The sequence below is a fragment of the Agelaius phoeniceus genome, chromosome 12 (assembly GCF_051311805.1).
Source record: "Agelaius phoeniceus isolate bAgePho1 chromosome 12, bAgePho1.hap1, whole genome shotgun sequence".
Taxonomy (NCBI): domain Eukaryota; kingdom Metazoa; phylum Chordata; class Aves; order Passeriformes; family Icteridae; genus Agelaius; species Agelaius phoeniceus.
This window is the reverse complement of record NC_135276.1, coordinates 9,734,273-9,759,151: the sequence shown is the minus strand read 5'-3', so window position 1 is coordinate 9,759,151 and position 24,879 is coordinate 9,734,273. Positions and strand designations below refer to the sequence as shown.

The following is a 24,879-nucleotide window of genomic DNA, read 5'->3' as shown; positions in this document are numbered from 1 at the left end:
CCGGCCCGGCACCCACCGCCCGCCGCCCCTGCCCAATCCCGCGGACCCGGCCCGGCTCCCTGCGCCACCCGCCGGGCCCGCGCCGCGCCCCAGGTGCCGCGGCCCAGCGGCCCCTCGGCGGCCGCTGCCCGGCCTCGGCGTGCGGCCCCGGGGCGGGGAAGGACCTCGGCCCCCGCCTCCTCCTCCTCCTCCTCCTTCTCCGGAGGCCGAGCGCGGTCGGGTCCGGCGCCCCCCTGGCCCGCCCCGCGGACGCTCACCCCACGACTCCCTGGCTGTAGTTCCTCTTCTTCCAGGGGGTGCCGGTGTAGAGCGGCTCGGCCAGGCCGGGCTGGGCGCGGGCGGCCGGCTCGTCGGCCGGGGCGGGGGCGCGGCCCAGCAGCAGGCTGTAGTTGAGCCCGAAGGTGCTGGCCTTGTTGTCGCGCTTCCTCTTGTTGCTGGCGGCGGCGGCGGCGGCGGGCGGCGCCCCCCGCGCGGGCCGGGCCCAGGCGGCGGCCCCCGGGGGCGGCGAGGCCTGGCGGTGGCCGCGGCTGTGCGGGTTGTTGGCGCTCTCGAGCGGCAGGAAGTCGGGCGGGGGGTCGGCGCGGGGGGCGCGGTACATGCCGGGCGGGGAGGCCGGGCCGGCCGCGGCGGGGGCGCTCTGCTGCTGCTGCTGCTGCTGTTGCTGCTGCTGCTCCTGCTGCTGCTGCTGCTGCTGGAAGTAGAGGTTGCGGACCCCCTGCGTGGTCTCCCAGATCTGCATCCACAGGCGGTTCGAGGGGCCGAGCTGCTCTGGCTGGAACCAGGCTATCCGGGGATCCATCAAACGGGGACCCACCCCGGCTGATCCGCTCCCCGCGCCGCGCCGGCCGCCGCCGCCGAGACCCTGTCAGCGGGTCCCAGCGCTAATGGCGGCTCCTATGGAAGGGCAGCTCCGCGCCTGCCTGCTCGCTGCTGCCGCCGTCGCTCCACAGCCCCCGCCCCTCCTGGCGAGCGCGGCGAGGCGGGGCCGGGCCGGGAGAGCCGCCGGCACGCGGGCCGCGCGCAGCACGGGGGGCGGCGGCGCCCCGGCCGCTCCCCCGGCGCCCCCGCGCTGCCCCCGGGCCGGGCCGAGCCGCGGAGGGGGCCCGGGGCCGCCGGCTCCTGTCCCGGCACGGCCGCCGCCGGCGCGCAGCGGCCCCGCGCCCCACGGGGCAACAGCCGCGCTCCCAGGGCCGAGCGCTCGTCCGGCACCGCGGGCGCCCGAGCGGCCGCGGCTCCGGCCCTGCCGCTGCCAGCGCGCCGGGCTGCGGCTCGGGCACAGCCGGAGCAGCGTTCCCCTGTGGGCACACCCGGAGCAGCGTTCGCCTGTGGGCAAACCGACAGCTGCCGCTGCCCTCCCCACCCCAAAACTCTTGGGAGGACGCGTAGGGGTAGTTCAGGGTCTTCCTTCCTTTCATTCTGCACCAGAGGAGGGGCAAAGGCAGCCTAGGTGCAGCCTTTTTTGTGGATGGAAAAATACATCACATACACAATACCCCAAACAGCAACAGTGAGTAGTACCAGTTCTTGTCAGACTCGGTTTTATTTTTAGTGTTTTCATACTACAGCTTTAAAACATCTTTAATATCAGCTACAAAGTTTCCAGCGTTTTGCACGAAGGGCCTGGTGCTTCCCCCACTTGCAGAATTGCATGGGAGATGATTTCTCTTTAGGAAGCTGGAGGTGGAGGGTTTAGAATTAAAAAGTCGCATTCCAATTTCAAGCATTCCGTGAAGTGAACAGTTTGCAAGGAAGACTTAGCACCATTTCCTGGTGACAGCCAAAGTCTGAAGTTCTGGCTTCTCCCCACCACCCCAGAGCAGAACATACTGTCCTCAGCACTGCTCTGTTATGTCACAGCATGTCTGATCTGCGTAGCCCAAGAGAAAATTAACCACAGCAAGATGGTTAATTTGGGGGTTAAGATGACAAACTTAATTGCTTTGAGAATTAGGACCTGCACCTAAAACTACCAGTGAAAGCCAAATGGAAGCTAGTGGGACTTGAACATATCTTGGAATTGGGAAATAACCACTATGAATAACCGTATTTTCCAAACCCCACATTCTTCAGTTATTCTGATATTTATAAGCATGGCAGGAAAAGGTAACAAGAAGAGTCTAAACGATATTCCCTGCACATCAAAAATTCAAATAAAAAAGTTTCAATTAGCAAAACTTTTAAAAAATGCAACAAAGCAAAGTCAAATAAATGATTTTACATTACCCTTAAGAAGGGTAATGCAACAGGAAAAATAACTGATTTGTTTCCTTTTCTTTTTTAATAAAGCTAATTCTGCAAAAATCCGTGATTTTCTACACTTATAGCACGACCTTATATAAAGGTCAACAGGTTTTGTTATAGGACTGAGGTTTATTAATTTGCAGGATTCCTCAGCAGCAACCCTAGTCCAAGCAAATGCACCAAGACACAATACAGGTGGTGTAGTAACACAAATGCTTTAGATTAGCAAGTGTGCCATGGGGGGCATAAAAACTTTAATATCAAAATGGTAAAACTGGGGTTTTTTTATTGCTGCTCTGAATTTTAACACTTTTATTTACTAAAAATGGAACTTCCCAGGAAGGGTTATCTGGAAACATCATGCATTTACTAGCTGAATCAGCCATTCTTCCATGAAGTTCTGAAGTGCTTTTCACTCTCCATTTGAAGGGGCAGAGAGGAGGGAAGAAGCTAATGCAATATTCCTTAAAAGTTGGAAAAAACCTCACATCAGAGGAGAAAGAAAACAATTCTAAATGGGATTTTTATCATAGCAGGAACATAAAACCAGAAGTTTTACTGAAAGCCCACCACATCTTTGTGCAGGGATTTATGTGAGCACCTCACAACGCCAGGGCTGCATCAGGACCTCACTGTGCTGAGAACACACAGCAGCCACAGATATTATTACCATGGGATACCATACCATACAGATTATTACCACGGGATCTCAGTGCAGTTCCCAAACACTCTGATTAAAACCTATAAGGTAACAGTAGTGGCCAGGAGCTCCTGACACCCAGATTCAAAAGAAAAAATCGTGTTCCTATATCCTCATGTGTGCAAGCCTCAAACTAGGCTTTAGGTGGTCACTGAATTACGTCTGTGTGTTTGACAAAACGCCTCTCACAGAGACAAGAAACTTACAGAATTATACAGAAACAAAATTAAAGTGAATTTACTTCAATGCCTTCAATTTTTATCCCAGAAGATACAAAAAATAAGTTTCAAAATATCTAAAAATTAGACGGAAAAACCCCCACCACTCAAATAAAAGCTTCTTCAAATAGAAAGGCTCACTATGTGTCAGCCCTGGTGGAAAAACTTCAAGTTCCTTCATTTGCTGTCTGTCAGAGACCCCAGATTTTGCCAATTATCCTAAAGTTATATATCTTAACAGCTTGTCCAGAACAAACAATATATAGATTGTTTGCTCCAGTCACTTGTGCGAAAAAGGAACAATTACATTATTTTCAATTACCACTACCATTGCCTGAACTGGAATTTGCAACAGTAAATGTAAGGCTAGACTTTTCCATCCAATCCTTGGGAATGTTTTTATTGAAAATCCCTCACTAAGGAAACAGAACTTGAGGTTATGGACATTTTTGGCTGGTTGTTTTATGTTAATATTCCACAAGATATGAATTTAATTTATAATACTTAAACTGCAAACTAATTTTAAACTCATTAGTTCTCCAACACAATTCTCATTTTGTAATTTTATTGTGCTCTCATTTTTTTTCGTATTTGTCTCTCAAAATGTAAACATCAAACCAAGCCAAGTACTACCAGTTGAAGTTATTCCTGTTCCTCTAGGAAGACCATCTTAAAAAAAAAAACAAAAAAACCAAAACCTCCATACTGTGCAAAAAATTACTATACCATAACCCCCAAAAAGTTAAACTATTGTATACTTGACTGTGGTATACAGCCATCTTCTGCTTCTGAATGTCAAGGCATGATGTATAAACAACAAATACACATTTAAAGCTTGCCACTTGTTTCTTTTCATAGAGAGCAAGAATAAAAGCACACAAGTGATAATTCCTTATTTCTAGAGCTGGGAATTTGACATTTTGCAGGCAGCAGAAAATGTCAGTGGTCCTGCTGCTCCTGAACAGGGCAGGGGACCCACAGCCTCATTCACCCTCTACTTGATCCCAGAGCAAGGTAAGCTCAGCACCTATTTTGGTATCACAGCTCAGCTCAGAGCCAGTCTGCTGTGCTCAGCATCAGGCAGGGCCACAGGCAGAGCAGCAATCCATACTTTCCAAGGACTGTGGTTTTTAACTGAAGCAGACAGATGATGCCTTAGGGACCAGAATAAGCAACCCAATTCAGATACCTGTTTTGATACCAGTCTTATCTGTGTGATCAGATTAACTGATGAAGATCACTTACATATATTTAGTATCTATTTACTTATGCTACACACTGTCTACATCAGTCTAATTTCTGCCATCAAGATCTGTCTTCCCCTTCTGTAGGCTGTAAAGGATCTTGTCTTTGTCTGAAGCTTACCCTAGACCCATTAAATAAACCAGTGTTCAAAGAGCCCCCAAAACATTTAATTGCATATTATCATCACTTCTGCTGCTGCCTTGATTTTCCTTAGTTGTGTAAGAACAACTTTTGTAGCCCCAATCTTGTAGCTTAGCTCTTTTGTGTCAGTGTATCTTATCTGGTTTTAGTCCCTGATTTGATGCTTCTTTACTCATAACTTGCTTTGTCTTCCATAGATGCATTAATATTCCTCTTTAAGTGATATGGTTTGTACTATGCACCAATCTCATTGTGAAAATATTTTTTCAAGACATTCAGCTAATCAGTGCATAGCAAAAAAATAATCTGTGCCTTCCTATTGCCAAAACAGTTTAAGATCTAAATGTCAGTCTGTTTTTTCACTTGAAGGAAAAAAAACCAGAGCCTAACTGATAATATTAAGAAAACCATGTTTCTAGTGGATGCCTTATCTTCTGTATATTTATCTGCAACTTCCAGATTTGTATTTGTAGATTAAATGTTTCTTGTCATTATCAACCTAAAAGAAAAACCCAAAACAAAAAATAACATACTTTGGTTTTCTAATGGTCCCCAGGAAACAGATTGTGGCTGCTACACTTGCAAAATGCAAATTCCTACATTTGGGACAGTGCTCTTGAGTGGAGAGAAGGACCAAAGGGTCCTGGTGGACAGCAAGCTGAAGCCAGCAGGGCACCCTTGCAGTGACAACAGCTAACAAATAACAGGCTGTGCTGGCAGAAGCAGGGCCAGCAGGACAAGAAAACCAATCACTTGCCTCTATTGAGCACCTAGGAGATCACATCTGGAGTAGTGTGTCCAGTTTTGGGCCTCAGTACAAGACACAGCAGAGCTGGTCAAGCAGAAGGCCACTAGGATGGCTGGAGGGTGAGAGGGTGTACAAGGAACAGCTGGGAAAGCTGGGTTTATTTGGCTTGGAGAAGAGGGAAATACAATTGCTGTTTTCAGCTGCCAAGTGGGGGTTAGGAGATGGAGCCAGGCTCTTCTTGGTCGTGTGCAGTCAAAGGACAAGAGGCACATTTTGCAGCAGGGGAAAGTCCTACAAGGCACAAGGGGAAAAGGGAAAAAAAAAAGTCTTTCCAGTGAGAGAAGTCAAGCCCTGGAAAAGGCTGTCCATCCAGTGTCGCAGAATTTCCATTCTGGGAGGTGCTTAAGGCCTAGCACAACCTGTCTCCCAAGTCAGCCTTGCTCTGATCTGAGGACTAGACTAAGAGACCTCCAGAGATCCCTTCCAATCTAGAACTTTGCAATTTAATATAGTACCCAAAAAATGAGAGCAGAAATTTTCACGTGGAAGTCCTTTAAGTGCTCCAAACAAATACTAATACCTTTCATCAGGCTAACAGTACACTATCCTCAGTGTACAGCAAATATAACTGACACCAGGATTAAAATCCACACACTGTAGGGTATTATGCCATAATCCACCTTTCCTCAGCTGTTACACTGCAGACCTCTTCACTGCCTGCCTTGCCAGATCCCTGGATAACCTTTTAACTGCCCCATGCTCTTGACTTCTGCTTTTCTTTAGTCCAGCCCCAGTGGCCCTTGAGCCCTCCCAATGCCACCTCTCACTCCTTTGAGTGGCAGGCATCACATCACACATTTCATCTGACTCCTGTCAAGTAACAGCAGTAACAGCACTTCCAGGCAGCACAGCTGCTTAAACTCATCTTTCCTTCCTCTTGCAACTGATGAAATACCTTGTCAAGGTTTCAGAAAGTCAGGCATTTGCAAGTTACCAGTCAGTTTTCAAGTCTACTTTGCAATCTTAGAGACTGAAATCTAACAAACCAAGAAAATTTGGTCTTTTTAAGTTCCATGCTTTTAACATGGGAAAAAATTAGCCAAAAACTGGATGCCTGAGCTAAGGCAGCACATTGAGAGAGGAGAAAAAAACCTCCCATTTCAAAACCCAGCAAAACAAATGCTTTTGTGTTTAGTTGTGGGTTTTTTTCTTGAAAAATGTGTATGAGGACACCTAATTCACAGAAACAAAACCAAAGCTTTTGATATATGGAAAATACCATACAATTTGCATAAAGTGATGATATTATTAAAAATATTTTCTGTATTTTACAGCTTAAAAATCTCCATCACAAATATTTGCAAAAGGTATTTTAAGCAAATATAAATTTACTTCAGGTAATAGTTCAGTATAAAAAATACTTTCTGTTAGGTTTACTACTTCCCAGAATTCAAACTTGTGCTGATGTAGAATTAAAAGGAAGACTGTAAAATAGGAGACCTAATTTTCAGAAATACCAATAAAAATAAAGACAGGGTGCTGTGTCTAAGTGTAAGATCTGCTTACACTGATTTTCACAGCAAAGAGCTATCATACTGAATTTATCATAAATGAATCTGAAAATTTTCTCCTGATGAACCTCATGAAATAACAGATCCAAGCTGACTGCCATCTACACATTTGTCACACACTTCTTTGGGGAAGTCTGCCATAAGTGCCTGTGCAATTCTAGGAACAGGTAAGAGCAAATATGAACATTCTCCCACTGCTCCATTCCCTGAAACAGACCTTGAGCTTTTACTTTTTTTTTCCAATCTGTCACATGACCAAGAATATTTTCAGAATTACTTTTCCACACAAGTGTAGTTTTCTGCCAGGGTATATGAAGATATCCAGGCAATGACAGTGGTGCTATGTACAGCCCTCAGGACCTAAAGAGCACCTTCTTATTACTCCAACAACCTCAGGGTATGCTACGGGGTTTTTTATGCTGATATGTCTCTCATATTGCATCAACCCAAAAGTATAAAAATACTGAATGTTATAAAATGTAGCATTAACATCAAAGCAAAACTGCTCTGCTCAGTAAAGTTTGGAAGTTCAAAACAGTTATATTTTTGAAAACATTACTCATTAAGGAAAACCTTAAAAGCTCCTCGATGTTTCAAGTTGGGGTTTTCCCTAGTGTCTCCTGATATGCAATGAATCTTCTCAAATTCATCTTCACATTGTCAAGAACACACAGTTGATCTGTACTATATTGTCCTTTGCCTTCTTTTCGTATCTGTAAAACCAAAAGAACACATGGTTTACTGATGGAGAAGCTTCTCCTGCCAGATCACCTCAAGTTTACTGTAATTCTGTATACAGGTGTTCTCTGAGAACTCCAAGGTGTTCCCATGTGCACATGTGGAGCTCAGCAATTATTTCTGCAAGTCAATTTACTATAATGCACTGCTGCCTAAAGCTAGACTAATAGCACATTATTTCATCCAAAAATCTGAGACATGCACTTCTTTTCTGTGGCTTTTTATACGGAAAACCTTGCACATTTAACCTATCAACTGAAGCACCATCAGGTATGTACTTCTGGACTATGGAAGTCACTCCTCAGGCTGCATCTGACCAAAGAAACAATGTGTGGAAGGTCAGTCTCTGTTTAAGTCTGGATGTACCTAAAATCACAGCTTAGAATGCCAGCCTTGTTATTCTTGAAAATACAGGATACATGAACTGTTTTAATTAACCAAGAATGGAACAAAAACATCCAACTGCTACTGCAAGTTAAAAACCAAAGATGTCAACGTAACTTCAGAAAGGACTTTTCTTCCACCTCCAGAGACATCTGCAGGATTTTTGCACAACTGTTTCAGAACAATACAGTGATTTGGACATCAGTAGTACTGATGGTGTAATGCAGATGTTGCAATACAGGTGCTGCACTGTTACCTTGACACATCCATGAATTTTAAGGTATTTGCTTTCTTCTAAAGTGGAGTATCAGAAAATCACTTTTTTTCTGTCACCTTAATAAATTAAATCTTCTAGGAGCCCAAAACTCAACTTTTAACCCACATTGTGTGCTGAGACCCTGAGCAGGCTGCCCTTGATGCCTACCCTCATTCTGAACACTGGCTGAAATTCCTTCAGTGTTGAAAGCAACTTGATCTGTAACGCTGCCCTTTCTGCTTCTTCTCCATCTGCAAATACATCAAAAAGTGCATCCAAGGCTTCTCCTGCTACCACAAGAGAAGATTCCTTCATAGCAACCTCAAGAAGAAATTTTCCAATCATCTGTAATAAGAAAGAAGAATTGATTTTTCCAGCAATGCTAAAGAAAATTGAAAGAAACATCAAAATTCTTTTAAGCTTGCAATGCAAAGTTTGCTTTTTCACCTTCAGTGTTTCAGCTGTATCTTGTCCTTTTGCCAGGACACTGCCAGAAATTCCAAGGATGCTCACCACGTTCACTCTAACACTGGCATTGCTGCTTTGAATACCAGCCTCACACAAAGCCAACAGCTGCTCAGGAGTCATGCACTGGTCAGCAAGGGGAAAGGAGGCAAAGAAGGAAGACACACACAGTTACACTTTCATGGAAATTTTGAAATATGACATTTAGACACCGTACTTTTACAAAACACAGGCAAATTCTTCACAGAGTCCTAGATTATAAAAACTTTAAGAATTCTGAAAATGCAATTACCAAGAAATTTTAATTCCCTTTCATCTTGGTTCTTCCAGAACATATCCAAGGCTGACATGAAGTTGAAGGAAAAGTTCTGAGATTCTCACAAATTTACCTAGCTCAATAGCTGCTTCCAGCTCATTACAACTTACAGCATAAAAGCTCAGTTTTCAGTTTAAGGCCAGAAAGGACTAGCAGACTAGCTAGCATTGTGTCTTGTGTAACAAATCATTACACTTCATTCCTGTATTCAACTCACTAATTCATATCCAACCAAGATTCAAGGACCACCAGATAGGTGACATCAGGAAATAAGCCATATTTCTAGGTGCTAAAATTCTGAATATTTATCATTATAACTATCTTCTAAAGATACCTGTTGATTTATTGCTATTCTGGTTTTGTAATACCTTTCGTTTGTTTACATGTTGAGGAGGAGATATACAAAAAAAATATTCCAATAAGCTCCATGAAAAACACAGTAAATGCTACTAATCTGTTTTTCCAGTCTTCACAACTGCTGAATTTTTGAACTAAAATTATATTGCTTTGTTTCAAAAACTTTCCAGCCCAATCTCACAGGAATTTGAACCTAGCAGAGCATTTGAGTTTGAAAGCTTTTACCTGGGAGATGTTCTTTGATGCCATTGTTTGTAGGAGAGCCCTCAAAGCACTGGTTACAGCTTCCAGGAATTCTGTGTCTGTAGGGAGTTCTGTCAAAGAACAGAACCCAGAGCAGAAGTTAAACAGTAATATGAGGGACACAGGAAGCAAAGAAATACAAATTCCTTAATCCCTAATTGCTTCTCCAGGTACTACCACAACAGGAAAAGCTAGATTTTCAGAGACTGGTCTCTGTAGGTTGTAACCATAGTGATTTGTTTGAATTCAGCATTGAGGTTGGAACACAGCTGGGCCTCTTTTCCAGGCACATCCCTGGTTGAGACACTGTGTGACCTAAGGGACAGTGGCAGCCACTGTCACCAGAACAGCAGCTGAAAACTGTTATCACATGGAGGAACATACAGGAACTGAGAAACTGCAGGAGCTGACTGCATACTTCATCTCCTTTCTTCTGCCTTCTTAAGCAAGCTTTTCAGACACCCAGAGCCCTGGACTCTTTCCAATTCATATAAAGAGCATGTTTTCCGGTGGTTTAATAACATTCCAGGAATGTATGACTCAAACACTGCATTATTCTTGTTTAACTACAAACTCATCAGTAGCAGCCATCACCTCCAATCTGTGTTCTGCATTTCTTGAGGCTTTTCATTTTCCTCTAATGGGTTTATTTTCTGGACCACTCCAGATGCAACTTCTTGATTTATGTGCATCTCCTCCCTTCTCATGTAAACAATCAGATCTTTATGCCTCTCTTTCACTCTGTAAACCACAGAATTCCTTCTAACCACATGTTGGTATGTTATCAGCTCTATCTGGCAGTTTTCATTACACAGCATTTAAACACGAAAAAATGGGCCTGTGCCAATTAATTAATTTTAGCATCCTTAGCTGTCTTCAGATAGCAACTTCTTCAGCTTCATCTGAGAGCTTTCTATAACAAAGCATAACATGTAGACCCAAAATTTGGAAGTCCTATCTTCAAGCATGAGCATATTTTATGTGAACTTCCTTGGATATGTTTTCATAGATATTTTCTGCATTTTAGTGTTCCACACACTGCATTTTAGTGTTCCCATAGACTAATCACATGTCTTTAAAGACATTGAGAAAAAAGTATGTTTTGCATTTTCAAGCACTAATGCAGTGTCATTTTATACATCACAGCAAAGCACTACATGAGCTACATCTATGGCTACAAATAGAGACACTTGAAGGAAGGGAAGGTAACTAAATTTCTTGAGCTTTTAAGAGATGAGAAATGACAAAGCCACACATATGCCAGACTTCAACAGAACTGTCTTAGGGAAAATGTTTTCTGACAGTTTGGAGTATTGGCAGCTTTTCCAGGCTATAAGAATCGCTCTTATTTTTTGGAAACCCATCACCACTGACCTTAAAACAAAGATTATCAGAATAGTCTGAAGAAAACAGCCTGTCAGGGACCCAACATCTTCAGTCTGGAAACAGGTGGGCTTTTCTTAAACCTTTTTTTTTTTCTCCAATCTTGGTTCAGCTTCTCTCATGTCAGTAACAGAGAGATCATAGCATAAATGATCCAACAGGATTATGGAAATGATGCTGCTCTCATGTACAGGATCCCAGAAAGCAGCTGGAAATGCTACCTGCTGTAGACATGATCCAGTAACACTGTACTAGCAGGTGCATGGGGAGACCTCCACAGCATGTCTATGAAATAATGCACCCTGGAGGAACCACAGTGAAGGCATTCTAGTGTTCATCAGGATGCATCACAGAATCTGTGAGGCTGGGAAAGACCTCTGAGATCAGTCCAACCTGTGACTGATCACTGCCTTGTCAACCAGACCCTGGCACTGAGTGCCACATCCAGTCTGTCCTTCAGCATCTCCAGGGATTGTGACTCCACTGTCTAAACACAGATCTAATATATATCTACATATAGATATATATAGGTTATATATATACAGATATATATATAGGTTTTTTAGAAGAATTAAATTTATTACCTTCTCTGTTGAAATTGAACCCACAACAGGGTTCAATTTCTCAGAACAGGGAGCTGAGCAGCTTTAACACTTAGTTGTAACAACTTTGCAAACTTTCTTACTACAAGTATAATTCCAATAAAGCTAAGCCATCATAATCATAAAACACATCCTGGGGACAAGGTGGCTGCTCTCTTTTCTACTATAATAAGCATGAACATTCTTGAGATTTTTGCACCAATTGCTTTTGCCATAATTTGGTAAGATTACTAGGAAAAAATGATGTGAAAGACTGTGCTAGACATGTTTTGTTTTCACATCTCCTTAGGCTAGTTAGGGCATTTAAAAAGAAAATGTCCCATCTTCTTCATGCTTGTCTGATAGCTGAAAAACTGTTATTACGACAAATATGATCCAGCAAACAGTTCTGGTCTCCCAAGAAGGCAGTGTTAATCCACTCAGAGACTTTCTGTGCAGACCCAAACGTGAAGCAGGTTCTTGCACTATGAGCAGACCTGCTCAAGGTGCACTTTGGATAAACACATCTTAACAGGATACATTGTCCTGTCAGTACATTGCCAACATTCAGTATCCTTATCTTGAAGGATCAGAGGGATAAAGTTAGTAGTAAACAGCATTGGAACATGGCTGCCTCCTATCTAGATGATCAGCAAATCCAAAAAGAGGGTCAGCAAGCCCCCTTGACCAAACATCTTACCTGTTTTAGAAAAGATCAGCTGTGAGAGATGCTGTGCAAGGGACTGAAGTGCTGAAGCTCCCCCAAGACAATCCACATCTGACACCAACAAAATGCTCTGAAGACACGTTAAAGCTCTACACTGTACTGCATTCAGTCTGAAACAAACAAAAAACACACTGAGCAGGTATTTTTGAACACACCTGTTGAAATATAAAGAGGAATCTTTAATTTAATAAGGCTGTGATGCAGTATGCAGCTCAGAAAAACATTCATATCTCTTTATTCAAAGTCATCTATCAGATCTACCAGTTTTCAGATCTTAAGAGCAGCCCAAAGATGGACAATCCTTCTAAGAGTTCTAAAACAACTGAATATACATGAAAAACAGTAAGAGAGACAATGAAATGCCTACTTTTTAATTAATGGTTTCCAAGATGGATTGTGCATACAGATGTCTACAGCAACACTGTTCGGAAAAGCAGTTTTTTCAAGAATCTGAGGAGGGGAAAAAGAAAGGTTTAGCAATAAAGCCCTTTTTCCGTTTCTTTTTTTATAGTGTGTTCAGAGGGAAGACTGAAATTTTAGCTTAATGACAAACAGATACTTCAAACTACATATTTGTAGTTTTCCAGATAGCAAATATCTTGCTTCTAAAAATGCCAGAGTTTTCCTCTATCACTTAAATGTTGCAATTATGCACTGGGTTTAGCACAGAGTACGTAAAGTGTTCAACCGTACTGACAACAGGTGATTTTCTAGGCCTCTGCTATTCTTTCTTCTTTAGCTCTTTCTTCTTATAGATTCTGCTACAGGATTTTCAGATAGCTGCAAGTCTGGAAGGCCTTGCCATGAAACTCTGGCTATTAAGTACAAAAAGCCTTCAAAGTTTTCATCTCATACCTTGATGTCTTAGCTCAGAATTCTACAATGCTGCCGAGCTAACACAGTAACTGATTCAAATAACAAACTTCACCTTTACAACCCCAAATAAAAATGAGCAAAACAACTCTGAAACAAAAACATCTGATTTCCTGTCAGTGCCAAGTACTGTATTTCACACACTTTGTATAAAACAGAGGGAGAGGAACTTGCACTTTTTCAGTGCTGACTGTTGCCATTCATTAATGTTACTTCCACCTCATTTAGCTAATACAGAAATCTGGCTGTCACGCTTCAGCCAAGTTTCCTTTCTTTCTGTGGGTAATCTTTTTCATGTCCAAATCAAGGAATAAAAATCTTTGTATTTTGGGGGGGAAAAAATTTTAAAAAGACCTACCAGATTTCTGAAGCACATGACCCTTCTATTCTCACATGAGCAAATTATTTAGGTCATGCAACGATGCACCACCTCTAGGCCAAAAAAGTGGGGCCAAACTCACTTAAAAAATACTCCCTTCCTCCAGGTGGATTGGAGTAATTTGTTTGCCTAACCTGGGATACAGAGCAGGAACAAGGGAAAGACTGTAACATGTGCTGGAAATAATACAGAAGACAATTACCTTCTTTGGAATGAGGTTGTTCAGAAATGCTGAGTTAACTTCATCAGAGAGGCACAGGGGTGACAGCAGCAGCCCACTCCCCTCGTTGTATGAGTTTTCCATGAACAAGTCACTCTCATCACTACTGGAGACTTCTTCCCACTCATCATCAGAGGGATCTGAGAGCACAAGACAGATTTGTAAATGTAACAGCCCTCACGCAACAGGTATCTCATTTCCCAACTGAAACTGGTGCCTCCAGACGTCTTTGTTTAGGAATCTTTAAGTTCTTGGGCTCTAACAAACTCCTCACAAACCAAGTGCCACTAAGCCACACTTCTAAATATTTTATTAAAAATATTTTATACTCACTGAGACACAAATATACTTATGAGAGAAGTTCTTCATAGGCGTGCATGTTAATTGCTAATACTAACAATGGGTTGTTTAAAAATATCAAAAAAGGTATAGAAGAATCATTTCATAAAGACTTATTAAGATTTTAACTTGGACTGTACCACTTCATTTTCTGAGGTTGATTCAAGCATGCAAATACACCAGTTTAACTTAACTTGTTTACTAATTGCAGTCAGTTTAAGGCAATTGTTTCCTCTGGCAATACTGAAGCCACAGACAGATGTCCTCTGCCTGGGCAGCAACTGGGCTGGATGAAGATGTTACTGTCTCCACAGCAAGGTCAGTTGAAACAAAATGATGACAGCAAAGAAAGCCAAATAATCTCTGATAGTCATTTCAAGCAACACATTTCACATAAATTAGATTTATTATCTTAAACCTGAACTAGGCTACTTACATGATTATACTACCAGCAGATCTTTAAGGGCAGATATGGTGAGAGGAGTTGAAGTTCTATTACAACAGGCTGCTGTGTGAATAACCTGTCCACAGCTGAAGAGGGACTTTGGCTGACAAGCACAAACTAAAATCACCCTCATTTATATTTGAACTCGTCTATCTACATCCACAGAGTTCACACTCATTTAGCTGAAGTTTCTTTAAATCTGGTTACATTTTAACTAGTGTTTACCCAAGTCCTAAGTCTACAGGTTGGACTGATCCTCCTTTCCAACAGATGAAAGCTCTGTGCACATAGGTCAGGATATTTAACTATTGTGACAAAAAAACCCACCTATCACATTCACCCCCAAGTAATTTTGTTTGACAACCCAGATCCTCACGAGATGTAGGTCCTGTAGTAACTACAGGAACAGCCATGCATTTCTGGGGCAAAAGGTAAATTCTCAAAAAATACAGCAAGAAAGATCCAAATGAATGCATTTCACTTGTACTGTGCAAATTTATTTGAAGGTGATGGTTATGGTTTATCAGATGTAAAGGCTTGTAAAGACGTCAAGGTGTGGCAACTTGACCACACAGGCATCTTATGGTAATATCCAATTAATTCTACAGCCATAACTTGCTGGTGTTAATAGCCTTTGCATGAGAAAATGGTTGTCTTTCATGCTTTACCAAACCATGGCAGCAAGAGATATGAAAACAAAGCAAGACATCCCCTTTCCAGTCTCCTGCCTCTTCTAAAAAATTCCTTTTGCATCTTTAGAAAACAAAGAAGGCAAAAAACATCCCTTGAAAACGAACTGATTACAATACAAGCTGACAATGCAATTCAGCAATAACAAAGACAGCAGTTGTCATAAGTTGACAGCAAGTGACCAGGGCAGAGCAGGAACTGGGATCGAGAACACTGGCCCATAATTATGATCAGATTTCTTCTAATGCTCTGGGAAACACAGGCATTTCCAGCAGCAATGCCTTCCCCACCTAGCACTGGTGACCCACAACTACAGACTGGACAGCAGTGAAGGAGGAGCACTCTGCTCCTTCCAAGCACTGGCCAGTGCTCAGAACAACACACCCCTCACCAGCCTGGTTACTTCTCTCAGTTCTGTTGCAACTTGAGTGTTATTATGAACTCAGCATAATGGCTAAAGCTATTTTAGTCCTCAAATAATTTGAAAATTAAATGAACAGCTGCCTCTGGATTCATCCTAATTTCTAGAGACTGTCTGCCCGCGAATGGGTCAAGTACTGTAGCAAAATACAACACAATCAATCTTACATTACACTGAGTGAATGGCAGAATATGCAGCTTATCCACAAGAGATTTTCCAATTAAAGGGGAAAGCTATGAATTACAGCTCATTAGATGAGAAATGCAGTTATGAAAGGAGCTTCATACACTAGGTGCAGAATTTCCTTGTGCTGTAAAAGAAAAAAAAAGTTACCATTGGGAATAACTGGGCATTACTGTGGATTTTATAAGAACCTGAACATTTTACTCAGTTACTTTCTACACAATTACTCCTACAGCAGGCTAAAACTATAATAGCAATCAAAGTTTTCAGGTTTTGGAGGGTTTAGGGGATTAGTTTTGTTTGTTTGTCGGCTTTATGAAATAGAATTTGATAATCTCTCATTTGTTTTCCTGAAGATTAGAAAAAAAGCTATCAAAACAGTTTCAGAGTTCATAAAAGATACAGAATATCTATATCCTACTCCCCTCCAAATAACAGCCTCTCTCTCTCCTCCTCCTCAAGGCTCAAAAAGGCAGAACTCTGGAAGCCAAGATCTACATTGTTGCCAGAGTTCCATGCAAAAGCTGTCCCTACTCCTAATTTTGCAACATTTGTGGTATCAAAACTAAATCAAAGCCATAAGATTTATCTGCTTTAAAAAATGTGATGCCCCCATCCTGCAATCAGATTCACACACATCTTGCACCAGAAGTCAGACCTCACTCTAACTGAACAAAGATATTGCTGCAACACTTCAGGAAATATCTCTCTGGCACGAGTCCCTTTTTGTTTGTTCTTAAATGTTTGCACATGCAGGATCACACAAAAAAATAAAATTAAGCAACGTATGTCACTTAAATGAAGAAAAAACAATTACCTTAGTAATAGAAATGAAAACCTACTTTGCCACCAGATGAGGATATCAGGGACAACATGCCCAAGGGCATTTGCCCTTGAAAACCCAGATGAGCAAACAGCAACCTAGAGGTGACCTACTCAGAAACAAAACACACCACAACAGTTGCAATGAACGAGACTCTACAAACCTTCACTGCAGCACATGTTAACAATGATCTCCAGAGCAGTCTGCTGAGCCGTCAGTAAAGCTGTCACTTCTTTCAGTTCCCACTTATCAGACTAAAAAATTAAAAACATGAACCAAATTTGATTTTGGAAAACAACATACAAGTGCCATTTAAAGTATCCAAGCTGTCAGTTAAAAATACAGTCCCAGCCATTTCCTCTTCTCAGTCTACACCCAAACTTGAAAAAAACCCCAAAACACAAACCCAAGCAGTGTTATCTACCATCTTTTTCTTGGATGTTCCAGAGCAAATTTAATTCTCAAGGAATGCCACTTGCACTAAAGCTGTCCAAAAGCGAGTCAGCCACACTTACTGGAAGTAAATCTGAAACATCATTTTCTCTTCTGAGTTTTCCTTTTGGTATTTCTTCCATGTTATCATCTTCACTCAAAACACAGTTTTCTGTAGTATCACTCATGTTTTCTTCAGTTTCTGGTTCCACAGCAAGTTTTAACCTGTTTTTCTCAGCTTCATTCATACGAATAATTGTTTCACCAGCATCTATTGCCAAAGATTCTGAAAATATCTTCAGGATTGCATTAACCGTGCTTCCCAGGCTGCCTGGTGGAATGGTATCCTTTATATTCCAGATAGTGCCTAAATACAAGGTAACCAAATTATAGAAATTACTGAAGTGCTCAACTCCTAGTTCTGTAATAGCCATTTTGTAAGGACACAGCCTCCACTACTTAAAATACTCAGTGCTTATATTCACTATAAATATTAAAGTCTTTTCTCTACAGATTTCTATTTTTTTTTTTATAACATTTCGTATACCCATCTGTAATAATTGTTATGCCCACATCTTAAGCTCAAGTAAATTTCAGCATGTAAATATTTACAGAATATTTATGTGGAGCGACCTTGGTGTTACTCTGTACCTGAGATAACAAAGCCACACGCAAGAATCATTTTCTAAGGAGTCTCAAAATTAATTTATTACACTCCAGTATCAAAAATCATCATGGTTAAACATTTGAGGTAATAAAAATTCAAGGTAGAGAATCTGAGGCAAAAAAACTTACAGCCAGTAAGATCAAAACAACAACTGCACCACTTATTATTGACTCATTTAACTGTTAAAACCTAAATGAGCAGTTAAAGTGGGCTATCACACTGAGCAGGGGCTGAATTCAGAATCAAGCATTCATGCCAGTTTTAAAACTAGTTGCAAATACCTACTTGCAGTTCCAAAAGGCAGATATAACCTCACAAACCATCTGTACACCTTGACAATCAGATGTGCAGACCAGAGCAGAGAAGACAAAGCCTTCTGTCCTTCCCAGCCTCCTTTACCTGCCAGGCTCCCCATCCCCAGGCAGTGAACCCCCCCTTGAGCACTGTACCTGCTATCAGTGTTCTCAGAAGGATGTGCTTCATGGTGCTCTCTGGACTCAACATCACTGCTTCCAGTATTTGCTGTGCAGAAGCATTAAATGAAGAAAGAAGATCTGGATTATCTTCTGTCACTGCCTGCAAGCAGTTTGCTGCAGCAAACAACAAGAGCAAACATAATTAACAAACCCAGTAGTAGCTTTTGCTCTGCTAATGAGACAGCATTATCCTCTTGAAAGCTGGAGTAATGAAATGCTGACACAGGAAAAAAAATTCATGCAGCATCATGTTGTAATGGCCTGACACTGTGCTTCACAAGCTGTGTTTTGGATTGAAAGACACTCTGTGGCAAACCCATACATAAAACAGGGTGAGGATGATACCACACCAGCCATAGAATCGGTTATAATAATTTCAGCTACTCAAAATTAAATTTATCCATTATATACTGACAATGGACAACATACAAAAAATGTTGGAAGCACACATACCTGTATGACCATTATGAAACTATAATAACAATAATACTGATAAAACCAGACTGAAAGTGATTGGAATTGTTTGGGGTTTTTTTAGAAGGACTATCTCCTCTGCTCAACAAATTAAACCCTCCATTACCAAAACATGAAAATAAAATGAAAAACACAGCCTGCCTTTAAAGCCCTCATCCCACAAAATTTTTCTTCCCATGTAACCACCAATAAGCCATTCTCTTTTGAACTGAAAATAAGTGCAACAGAGGTCAACTTCTTTATTATGTGCTACTCAAAAATGAATTTACAGTCTTACACTCATTGCAAACTTCAGCAATGCTAAAGCAGGTCCATTATGCAATGAATGCAATATGAGTGTTACATTCATACAATTTAAAAACAAAAGGTATCTTTAAAGCCTTTTCTTCTCTTTTTACCACTTACCTACTGAAATAGCCAGATCCACATTTGTGGCAAATTTCTTCATGTAATGTAAGACAGCCTCCAGACATCCTTCTTTATTGAATATGTATAGGGCAGTATTGTTGCATTCACTAATGTATGGAAAAGATCAGTCAAACATTTTTCCAGGAAAAAAAGTACTGTAGCAACATCTTAAGCTCCCCATACTTGTTAATACTCACATTTTTAAAAGCGACCTAAGAATTATGCATTAGTCAAAGAGCTATCCTTCATTATGATCAACTATACAAAATGCTGAAAGAGAAGCTGCAAAATCCTGGACACTTTTGAGGAAAGCTGGCTTGTGCCAGCTGCCTCCTCACACAGTGTTTGGAGTTTGTCTGGGAGCCTCACTACAGCTCCTGCTGGAGTGAGCAGGGCAGCTCAGAGCTGTGGGCTGCCAGCCAGCCCAGGGCTTCCTGCAGCCACAGGAGACTTCACCCACAAACCCACTGCCAGCAGAGCAGGCTGCTGCCTCTCACTCAGTACCCACTCACCCCAAAAATGACTGCTCTTACCATTCAGAAATGCAGTTACTGTCATTACCTAACAGTGGGATTTGTGTTTCTTCAAGTTCTCACAGCTACTCTCTCTTTTAAATTGATATATTGATATAAAAGTAATTCAAACTAAAGAAAGCACAGGAGCTAACTAGCTGCAAGGGTCTTCAAAACTTTAATTTTGAAAATATTATGTCTCAGCATCGATGCCAGCCCTAATTTTATCAGAATCAGCAAGGAAACAAGCAGTTCACACTCATTACCACAAAGTTCAAAATACAGAAGTGATTTACATCACACTTAATAATCATACTTCCTGTTCTCAAGCACTGACTAAAAAGCAAAAATAAACATGAACACACAACATTGCTGAGTCAGTTACAAAGGGTCATGTATTCTGTGCAAGATGCTGAACAAGGAGTTTATCTACTGTCCTAGAATCCAATCCCTAAAAAATAAATATCCCAGTTTAAAAATAAGGCCTCAAGCCAGCAGCCACATCACACAAGCGGGCACAGAGGCAGTTCCACTGAGGCACTGTACAGTGCTAAACAAAATTCTCTATGCAAAGTGTACAATGTGAGGGAAAAAAAGAGAAACAACACTAAGTTCAAGGAGGAGTTTTGGAACAGATTTGTATCACTTCAATGTTTACAGTAATTTCTGTATTAATAGTGTTGCCATTTCTCTTCCTTCACCTGGTGTTTCCAATATAAACTACTAATAGAACAATTTACATTATTTTCTCACATAATAAGTAAATTTTTATCAGTGTCCCAGTAACTAAGGGATAGTTGCCCCAAACAGTTAATATTAATGTTTGGGATGACCTGCAGAGGAAGAAAGTAGTATAAAAACTCCTCATATTCCTAGAGCACTGATCCACTGATTAGAATTTCATTTTCCCCATTTCTTGTATTGTGATATGGACCTACAGGAAATTCCTGCAAGAAGCCACAACCCAAACAACAGACTATGACAGAACATATTCAGAAAACAGGATCAGAACTCAGGATGAAGGACCAGTAGAAAAAGAATTTGTTACTCTTCTAAAACTACTTGCCAACTTTTAGAATCCTTCACTTAAAAAAAGTAATATATACTAGAAGATAAACTTTTATTTCAGATGAGATGAGGGCTCATCATTATTAAAGCAAGGTACATGTAGGAGCAACACAATCAGAATCAGCAAATGAATGCATCTTCCCATGCCAGGACAACAATTTCTTTTCTGCCTCTATTACCACACTTCTTTTCAGGAACAATTTAATTTGGCTAAAATGCCAGTGTTTACACAGTACTTACCATATATTCCACAGCAAATTAATAGCCTCATTGGCTATGTCTTCAATATAATTTTTGTTCACCCCTCTGCATTTCTTTGGAGAGAGCTGGTTAGCATCCAGTCCAGTGCTGCACTACAACCAAACAAAAGAAGCAAGGTTGGGAAATAATCAGCCACAAAGAGAAGCAAAACTTTAAAGTGTTATCAGCACTGAATGGAGAGATCCTCTAATGCAGTGTTTATTACCACAACACCTGTCTAGCTTCCTTTCTTTATGAAAACTTGAACCATTGATAACTTTCCTCTTGTAGAAAGACTCTTACAGTACTTACTTTGCAGTTAGTCTTTAGAAGCACTTTCTATAAAAAATAAAAAAAAATACTTGGGAATTTTGCAACCTGAAGTACTCTTTCTTGCTAATTGTCTGTCTGGAGCTGTCAACAGTTGTTTCTAACCACAAAGATTAACTCAGCTAATACCTTACTGACCTCTATAGTAATACTATTACTCATATTTTAAAATGGGGAAGAAACACACAGAAAATTATAATATTGCTCAAGGTTGCTCATACAAAGACAGCAGGTAAGAGAAACCAATGCAATATCCAAACTGCAGTGCAACACCTGGACCAAACAAAAAATACAAATTCAGTACATGTTATTCTCCACTAACTACCCAGCTCTACATACAAATATCCATTGAGACAAAATTGCTCACCAAAAAACACCACTAGAATAATATTGCAACATAAATGAAGGACCTTGATTCTCACTGACAGAATAAACTTGTCTTAACTGACATTACAGACCCAAAATCTCCAGACCTTTCACTCAAAAAATCATCCTAGGCAGTAAACCTCACCATGGACACAAGTTAGCTGGCCAGGAGCCAGAAGGCAGTGGTTAGAAATCTTTGGAATAACTTTTGTATCACTAAACCTATCAAAACATTCTTTCAAAAGATCTTTCAAGTACCTTACTGTATTAACAGCTACGGAAACAGAACTGTTTTTGTATATGGGACAATTCAATGCCTAGATCAGGTTTAAAATCAAAATAAAAACAAGCACACCTCTTTCAGAAGTACAACCAGGGGTGTCATGATGTCGCTTGTTACCATGTCATCACAGACATCAAATCCTCCACAAGCACTCAGATTTCTAGGGAAAACAAAGAATTAATGCTTCGGATGAGATACAATACTTGCCAAGAATGTTTCAAAAACCCCATACCTTTGATATTCTTCTCTGAAAGTTATGGCATGTTGTCATCTTACCGCAGGGGTTCCTTATCACATAACTTTCATCTTCTTGGTGTTTCTCATGGGCAGCTTCTCAGAGCACTAACTCTTTCTTCTTCACAAAGCAGCCAACTGACTCCAGTTCCTTTTCAACCAGCCACCCCACTCTTTTATAGCACTCTTCTCATTGGGTACAGCTGTGGCCTGTTAAAGTCAGGCCTGTTCCTAATCTTTGCTAATTGGCCCAGCTGCAACTCCTTAGGGGTAAGATTACTTTCTATACCATCTTTACTTTCTTATATTCTATCCCCCTACATGCTACTTTTTGTTTTAAACTCAATTTGCTTAAACAGTAGCTTTAGTCTTCTACCTCATTAACACAAGAGAATAGCTTTGGAGTTAAAAATAAAACATTATTTCCATTTATTCATGAATTAGAATGCTTATCTGTATTAAAACATCATGACACAAAATGCCATCCAAACTGCACTATTTCCTCATAAAGCCATACATTTCATAAAGCCTGCTCCTGCCATTGAAGTCTCACAGAGCAAGAAGAGCCCCTCTCTCACAGACTTCAGCTGATGTAGGCGTAGTTCCTCAGACCAGAATTAAAGCAAGAGAGGCTGGCACTGCAGTCCACAGCTGTCACCAGCAGGACCCCACAGTTCCCCCCGTGCAGGATCCCCCATTTGCCCTTACCGGAGAGCGCCCGCAGCCGTCTCGCGCACAGCCAGGCTGGGATCCATCAGCAGCGGCCCCAGGCAGCGCACCACGTCCCGCTGCACAAAGGCGGGGATGACCTGCTTCTGCTGCAGCAGCTGCGAAATGCTGGCACACGCATACTCCCTCACTTCAGCACTGGGATGCTGCAGCTGAGGAGACACAGAGCACATCACACTGAGGGAAAAGGGAGCTGGAGGGTTTTACTGAGTGAAGAGATTGATCAGGGCTCTGTGGCTCCCATTTTACTGCTCCTGAGTGGAAGCAGGAACTTTTAACTTCCATGAAAGCTTATAAATCCTTGCCTGGGTTATGTGTGTTAACTTTATGACTAGATAAATGCTGTTCTGGGTATCTGACAAGACAGCCATAGTCCAGACACAGATTTGACACTAGCTGGCACTGGTGAGACCTCAATTACCACATATTAAAAATGGACTGAAGTGGAGGGGAAAATATCATCAATTAAGTATAACAGACATAACACATGCCAACATATAGAAAAGCCAAAGAAACGTTTAAAAAAAATAGACTTTAAATTAAAAGCACCTGCATAACACCAAGAAACAAGTGTTCCCGACATTCCCCAAGACAATGTTGACAAATGCTGTAACAGAATTTTAGGTGAGATACAAGAATTACAAATTGCAAAAATAATAACACAGTAGAAATGCATATCCTGGAAGGCCATGGAGTTTGTTGAAAACCTGGCAAATAAACATCTGCTGAAGAGCAGAACAGAAGAGTAGTAACATCAGATCCTGCCTCTATTGAAAAAGATAGCTCATCCTCACCTGTGCCATTATTTACTCTCCCTTCCCCTCACTTTCCTAAACAGGTTAGTCCAGAAGAATAATCAATCAGTCAGCTATTCGATGAATTAAGATGAAGTGAAGTGAGCAAAGGGGATTTAATTTCTTAAAGGAAAACGGATTTTCGTTTCTGATTCTAAAGTCACACCTGCAGAAGGAGATTTACATCAGTTTTCACCCGCAATACTTAAGCCAGGACTATGGCCTACAAGTGGCCAAACCCAGTCTTTCTCAGCATTTTCTATCCCTTATTCCTTACGTGTGTCTCTTGGACACTTGGCTCTGGCCGAGTAGAAGTCTGCGGCCGGGGAGACGGAACGCAAGCCCCGCCAGGACGGCCCGGCGGCCCGCGCAGGGCCGAGGGCACGGCGCTGTCCCGGCCCGCCGCCGCAGCGCGCACGGCAGCGCGGGCGGTGCCGGTGCCGCCCCGCCGGGCCGCGCGGCCGTGACGCCGCGGGAGCGACGGCCGGGAGGGGAGCGGAGCGGAGGGAGGGGCGGCCCCGCGCGGCCGCTCGGCTCCTTCCCGCCGGGGGCGCGACCGCGCCCGGGCCCTCGCCCGGCACCGCCGCGGGGGAAGCCGAGGCCTCGCCCCCCGCGCCCGGCCCCGCAGCCCCCGCCGCTCCCCCGGTCCGGAGCGCGGCTCCCGCCGAGCCCGCCCCGCGCCCGCCGCCCGCCCCCGCCCGCACCTTCTCCAGCAGCTCCGCCGCCGCCTCCTCCTCGGGGCCGCGCTCGCCATCGCGCTGCAGCGCGGGGCCGGCGGGGGCTGGGGGCGCCCTGCGGAACCGCCGCGCCCGGCTCTTGCCCATGGCTGCGCTCGGCGCCGGCGCGCCCACGTGTGCGGCCCCGCGCAGGCGCCGCGCCCGCCCCGCTCCGCACACCCCGCCCTGCCGCCGCCGCCGGACATCCGCGCTCGACCCCCGCCGCCCCGCACCGAGGGAGGACACCGCGCCTGCTGCGCTCAAACAAGAAAATTATCAATAGAAACAGTTTCCTCTAAGGGCACTTACAGAGGCGGGATTGACCTGGAGGATGGAAACCTGGAAGGGGTTTCCTCTCTGGTGTCAGTATCTTATACTCTAAGACCCACATCAAATACAGGAAATGTTGGTCCGGTATGAAAGTTACAGAGTGCAGCTATAAATTTTCTGAAGTTCTTCTGTG

The 24,879-nt window shown here is 42.5% G+C and overlaps 2 protein-coding genes across 5 annotated transcripts in view; both read right to left on the bottom strand.

Moving 5' to 3' along the window:
* The window catches only part of TENT4B (terminal nucleotidyltransferase 4B), a 41,447-nt gene extending 40,497 nt beyond the window's left edge, over positions 1 to 950 (bottom strand). The window contains exon 1 of the mRNA XM_054640763.2: positions 258 to 950. Within this exon, the coding sequence (XP_054496738.1) occupies positions 258 to 799 (542 nt within the window). The 5' untranslated portion in view covers positions 800 to 950. The remainder of the gene's footprint in view (positions 1 to 257) is intronic.
* Positions 951 to 1,521: 571 nt separating this feature from the next.
* On the bottom strand, positions 1,522 to 24,864 carry HEATR3 (HEAT repeat containing 3). 4 transcript variants are annotated; one of them, XM_077185140.1, is made up of 15 exons: positions 24,726 to 24,864; positions 22,886 to 23,058; positions 22,016 to 22,103; positions 20,965 to 21,077; positions 19,142 to 19,251; positions 18,236 to 18,376; positions 17,203 to 17,486; positions 16,851 to 16,941; positions 13,769 to 13,926; positions 12,682 to 12,764; positions 12,288 to 12,424; positions 9,606 to 9,694; positions 8,690 to 8,833; positions 8,411 to 8,587; positions 1,522 to 7,577 (listed from the first exon to the last, which is right to left on the bottom strand). In XM_077185140.1, exons 2-15 carry the CDS (start codon positions 22,930 to 22,932, stop codon positions 7,458 to 7,460), a joined length of 1,782 nt encoding a protein of 593 aa, XP_077041255.1. In that variant the 5' UTR covers positions 22,933 to 23,058; positions 24,726 to 24,864; the 3' UTR covers positions 1,522 to 7,457. The 4 variants fall into 4 exon arrangements, with proteins under 4 accessions (XP_077041255.1, XP_054496479.2, XP_077041256.1 ...); XM_054640504.2 differs by lacking the exon at positions 24,726 to 24,864 and adding an exon at positions 24,405 to 24,563; XM_077185141.1 differs by lacking the exon at positions 24,726 to 24,864 and adding an exon at positions 23,978 to 24,096.
* Positions 24,865 to 24,879: the final 15 nt, after the last annotated feature.